The sequence below is a fragment of the Hipposideros armiger genome, unplaced genomic scaffold, assembly GCF_001890085.2.
Source record: "Hipposideros armiger isolate ML-2016 unplaced genomic scaffold, ASM189008v1 scaffold_1026, whole genome shotgun sequence".
Taxonomy (NCBI): Eukaryota; Metazoa; Chordata; class Mammalia; order Chiroptera; family Hipposideridae; genus Hipposideros; species Hipposideros armiger.
The window spans coordinates 26746-32695 of NW_017732376.1; the positions used below are offsets into that span (position 1 = coordinate 26746).

Genomic DNA, 5950 nt, shown 5'->3' on the forward strand with positions numbered 1-5950 from the left:
TCTCTAGAGGCAGGCTGCTTTGCAAAGGAACGTGAACGTGTAGGTGACGGAGAGAGTTGCCCACCAGGATGACTCTGCAGCTTGAGGCACCCAGGTGCTCGACTGTTCAGAGAAAAAAAATAGCTTGTTCTGCTGTCAAGTAGGGCAGGCAGGAGGACACAGGCAGGACTTTGCCTCCTAAAAATAGCCCCACGCCAACTGGGCGGCCCCACAGCTCAGCTCCCTGGCACTGTGCTTCCACCGGGGCTGATGGGACAGTTAATAATAGTAGTGACTTGCATTGCCCTCAGTTGTCGACTTTTGAGAGTCTAAACTTGCAAGAAGAACGTGTAAATGCGTTTCTGTTTGCTTTTCTGGTTTACATGAGCGATGTGAGAAGGTTTGTTTTTCTTTTTGAGGGACAACATAGTTTTGGGGGCAGTTGTTTGTTTTTTGTTAATGGAAAGTGCCAACGTGGACAATAAGTTGAAGTTGGTTGTAAAGTCAGACCCGCACCCAGCGAGCCCTTTCTCACCCCCAGGATCAGGTTTAGAAGTCAGGCAGCCTCGGGTACCACTCTGGGGATGGCTAATTTTACTCAAACAAACAAACAAAAGAAGCCACTGATAGTGGGTTCTTTGAGCCACGTTTCAAGTCTCCTGACTCCTAGTTTTTTGCTGTGTTGATAAGGTCACGTGGAGGCAGGAGGATGGTGACAGGTGGAAGTCCTTTCCTCTCTGCCAGAGGTTCTCTGCCAAGGCCATCAGTTAGAGGCCCTGGGGGTGTTTAAATTATCCCGGCGCCAGGGCCCTATCCTTGGAGAATCTGGCTTCCTGGTAGAGGCTTGGCGGAAGAGCTCCTATGTGACTCTACCGGGCAGCCAGGGTTGGAAAAGCCACCTGGATTGCTCATCGTTTCCAGNGCCCGGCCCGGCGGGGGCGGCGGGCGGCAGCCTGGTGCCCGCGGCGCGCCAGCAGCACTGCGCGCAGGTGCGCAGCCGGCGGCTCATGAAGGAGCTGCAGGACATCGCGCGGCTCAGCGACCGCTTCATCTCCGTGGAGCTGGTGGACGACAGCCTCTTCGACTGGAACGTGAAGCTGCACCAGGTGGACAAGGACTCGGTGCTGTGGCAGGACATGAAGGAGACCAACACGGAGTTCATCCTGCTCAACCTCACCTTCCCCGACAACTTCCCCTTCTCGCCGCCCTTCATGCGGGTGCTCAGCCCGCGCCTGGAGAACGGCTACGTGCTGGACGGCGGCGCCATCTGCATGGAGCTGCTCACGCCGCGCGGCTGGTCCAGCGCCTACACGGTGGAGGCCGTCATGCGCCAGTTCGCCGCCAGCCTGGTCAAGGGCCAGGTAAGCGGGGAGGGGCCGGGGCGCGTCCCTCCCGCCGTCTCCCTTCGGGCAGACCGGCCTCCCACCGGGAGACGCTCCGGCGCCGCCGCTTCTTTCCAGAGCATTCTCTCCCTCGCCCGCTGTCCCGTGTCGTCTCTCCCAGTCCCCTGCCCCGTCCCCGCTGGTCTCGCCTGCTCACGCTCTCCTTGTCTCCAGAATTCGCTCTGCCCTGCCTTCCCCTTCCTCACTCTCCCCCTCTGCACCCTCCTCGCCCTCTCCTCCTCCTATCTCCTGTTCCCCGTCCCCTCCCCTGTCGCCCGCAGCTCTGCTCCGCTACCCTCTGTCCTTCACCCCCTTCTCCACTCCCCATCTAAGGCCTCGCTTGCCAGCTCTCCACCATTTCCCGTCTCCCTTTCGTCCTTTCCCCCAGTCTCCCCCACTCCTCCTCCCCTCCCTCTCCCATTCCCCCCATCTGCTGCTCCCCATCGTTTGTCCCCATAAACTCCGTGAAGGTGGAACTTTATGTCTGCCTCAGGATCCAAATGTCCAACCTGGTATATAACCTCCCCCGCCCACAGGTTTCCTCCCCAACATCTCAGCTGGGGTGCTCTGCAGGTGGGGTGCTCTGTAGGTGGGGTGCTCTGCAGAGAGCCAGCAGCCCGCTGCTGAATCTGCTCCCTCGTGGCTCTGCTTGCTTTTCCTGAGAGCATCTAGCATCTAGTGCGAAGGTGAGAATTTCACTCTTGAGAGATTTCACTGGAGAGGCAGAGGTGTGTTGTGACTGGTTCCTTAAGTGACAAGGCCAGACTCTGTCAAGGAAATGCCTGGCACCTGCCCCTTCCAGGGCCTTCACCTCTGGGGCTGGTCTCAGACCCATGTCTTCCTTTGGTCTCCTGTGCCCCCAGGGGTTGAATCCTTTATCAGGGCTAAAGACTGTTCAGTAAACACTGAAATACCGGGTGGGTTTGAGCCTCCTCGCCTACTGCACCAGATGGCAGCTTTACTGAAAAGAAACCCAGAGGACTTGAGAGCAGAGAATGAATGAATCTTCTGAAGTATGTTCCCCTGCCACCCCATCCTCACCCCCCCAAACACCCCCGTCACTGCAGACAGGGGCATCATCTTCCCACGGTGTGTGCTCTTGACCATGTTCAAGTCAGCTGATGTTTCCCCAAATCAATATTAAACATTACTTAATAAAATGATATATGGGTGTCTTTTAGATTTATGAAGAATGATTGTTTTGTTTAGAAGACCCCGAATGACCTCAATTTGATCTTTCTACAGCTGGCATGTCAGAAGCGACCAGTCCCGTCACCTGCCTCTGTGCCTTTCCCTGCAGAATCTTTCACACTAATCAAATAATACTCGTTGTGCCAATTTCACTAGAGCTAGAGCTCCTGGGATACCACGCCAAGAGCATCCTCACTCCAGTGGAGAAGGGTCCTTAGTTCTTGACCGAGGCCTGTTGTTACCAAGTAACCATCCTGCTGGTCTGCCTTTCCTGGGGTTTAGATCCACTGATTTCTTGAGTTGGAAATAGGATGGATGTGGCAGGTCCAGAAAGACATCTTTAACTGAGCAAGGTTCAACGCCTTAACATCCGAGCTTCATTCTGTGTCTTTTAGTTCCATGCTGGCTCAGGTGTGAGATGACTGACTCCACACAAGCCACGGGGTGCAAAAGGGTCTCTTTAGTTTATTTTTTGAACAGGATTTCTACAAATGATGTGGCAGAATGTTTTGCAGAAATGCCTTTGTTATCTGTTTCTGAAATCATTGCCACTCAGAAATCTCTGGAACAGTGTCTTACAGTGAAGATGACTTTGGGGATCAGGGGATGAGGAATGTCATTCTGCCTTAGAATCACAGAATCTTAACATATTAGACTTGGAAGAGGTCCTAGTGACCACAGCCTGCACTTTGAAAGGTACAGGACAACAAAGACCTCAAGTTAGAAATAAGGAAGTTTTTTTTTAAAAAGATACGTGTTCATAAAGTGTTTTCCATATTTACGTTGATGCTATGAATGATAATTCTATTTGCGCCCATGTACTTCTATTAAAATAGTCAGGTCCTTGTGTATATATTTCTTTTCTTCATAATCAGAATTGAGTCTTGCACACAGCTTACAAGTTATAGAGACTTCAGTGCTGAAAGTAATTATCAACATTTTTATTTATTAATTTCAAAACCTTACCTAATTGAACTAAGGGCCCACCACCTAGCATGTTGTGTTATATCACCTATTCTAAATTCTAGTGCATAAAATATCAGAAGTGAAGGTGAGACCTCAGCAAGCTATTCAAATACCAGTTCAGTTTTTTTTGCGTTTTCCATGGTGACTTCCAGCATCCGTAAGAGAGTAAGTAACGCAGGGCACACGTAGACTATTTGAAATGCAGTGTAAGAATAGGAACAATGAAGAGTCATTAATGTTTCAGGATTCTGTGCACCAAGGGGTTCTCACACGTTTCGGGAGCCTGAGCGTTATCGTGCGTCTCCTACGTTATGAATTCCTTACCTACAGATTGCTCATCGCACATATACTGTAGTTAAAGGTAATAGGCTTTGGGGAAGCCCTCAAAATACCTGATTAGGTAGTCAAAGAGAACCAGGACTGCTACCTAACCAGAAATTACGTTAAAAGAAAAAATCATTGCATTCTAGTTCCATTTCTCCATCTGCTGGCGTTTCTTTTTAGGATTTGTTTTGCTTACGTGACAATCAGAAAAGGCTCCTTTCCCCCTTTCATAATCACTCGGCTTTGCTTTCTGAACTGAGGACATACCAAGTTGATTCGGTTTCTGTACCTTTAGAGAAACCATAAAATGATTTTAAGGATGTCATTGGTAATGTTATGACAAGATGATCTGCTTAATTAACTGTTTTGTGTGCAACATAAAAAAGTGAGGGTTTATCACATGATATGATCGATTCAGACATTTCACAAGGCCTGTACCTGACTCTTTGGTCTGTGTCATCAAAATCTCTGGTATGCTGCTTTATGGATTGTGATTGCTTTAAATGAAATCGACATAGATTTCTTGTGACTAAGCCCCCCCCTTTTTTTTTCATGCGGGAGTCAAACCGGCAACCTTGCTGTTAAGAGCGCATGCTCTATCTACTGAGCCTTCCTGGCTGCAGCTCAGCTCAAGGTGCCGAGTTAAGTCCCAGCCATGGGTAGGCGTAGCCCACCATCCAACAGGCAATCTTGTCATTAGGAGCATGTGCTCTCACCAGCTGAGCCATCCTGCCACCTGTTGGCAGCTCAGCGGCAGCTCAGCTTGGGCACAGCTCTGGTGAAGCTCACTGGCCCATGTGGGAATCGAACCAGCGACCCTGTTGCTCAGAGCTCATGCTCTTAAGCAAACTCTTAACCAGCTGAGCCACTCGGCCGGCCCACTAAGCCCTCTTTGGACTGCAGAGAGACATTTCAGGTAGCTATTTTGGTTCTCTGCAATTGGATGAAAATTCCTCTTAAAATGAACTGGTGACAATGTTCAAAGTGTAAGCCATTATTTATACCCTTTATCCTTTATTGAACCCAAAGACAACAGTGCATAGTTCCTGTCCAGGACTTTTGACATCTGAAAGCTATAAGATATTGGTCTTGAAACTACAGGTGGTTGCAGTGTTAGCACAGTGCTTGCTTCTTGCAGGCAGCGTAAGGTAGAAAATCACGTTGGAGGAGATGTCACTGGACAGACTCCGTGAACCTAGACGGACTAGCCCCGACGTTGGCGGGTCCTGCCAGGAGGGTCCCGGAGCTCAGTGCCTTATCCTGCAGGTGCGGACCCTGGAATAATGGGGTGACTGGGCAGAGGCCCTCTTCTTGCAGCTGTGTGAGCAGAAGGGCCCCCCCAAAAAAGCCACTTGAGGGAGCACTAACTCAGGGTTTTGTTTTCACATCTGCTCACCTCTTGAGTGTCCCTTTTTTTAATTAGCTAGACGTGACCAGGAAGAGGGGACTGATGGCACTTGAAATACAGTTCCTTTTTCCTCCTCTGTCCCCTCAGAGCCAACCACATAACTGGACCCGCCATGAAGATGATGTTGATAATATAATAATAGTAATAATAATAATAATAATAATAATAATAATAATAATATAGCAGCAGCAGCTAATACTTGCTGTGTGCCCTGGGCCACGCTCCAGGCCAGCTGAACACCTAGGCTGTCACCTCTCGTGTTCTGCCGTGTGGAGGGCCACCGTGCAGGTGAGGAAGCTGCAGCTCCAGTCAGGTACAGTTCACACGATGTCGTGTCGGAATACTAGAGTGAGTACACAGGCTCTGAAAACAGCCCCCACCAGCAGAAGCCAAGCCTGGCCATCAGAGCCCCTGCTGTCTCCAGGCCGTGGTCTGATTATGACCTGTGTGCTGAGCCTTTGTGTCCCCAGAAAACAGGTATGCAGCCAACCGTCAGCAAAAGACTGAGAATAACAAGACAGAAGCGTCCTCAGATCTCAGCGTTTGAGCTAAACGTATGTTTGCCCGACAGCACTGGCTTCTGGGGCTTTTGAATAAAGGAAACCGGCAGATGTGGCCGCTTGTTGGGATGTGATGAGGAAGTCAGGGGCTCTGCAGACCAGCTTTGGTGATAACACACATCTCTGAGATTGACTTAGGG

General features: G+C 50.1%; 1 protein-coding gene across 1 annotated transcript in view; it reads left to right on the forward strand.

Annotated features, from left to right (window-relative positions):
- The first annotated feature begins 907 nt into the window (after window positions 1-907).
- The window catches only part of UBE2QL1 (ubiquitin conjugating enzyme E2 QL1), a 46140-nt gene continuing 41097 nt past the window's right edge, over window positions 908-5950 (forward strand). Inside the window, exon 1 of the mRNA XM_019631638.1 lies at window positions 908-1340. Within this exon, the coding sequence (XP_019487183.1) occupies window positions 987-1340 (354 nt within the window). The 5' untranslated portion in view covers window positions 908-986. The remainder of the gene's footprint in view (window positions 1341-5950) is intronic.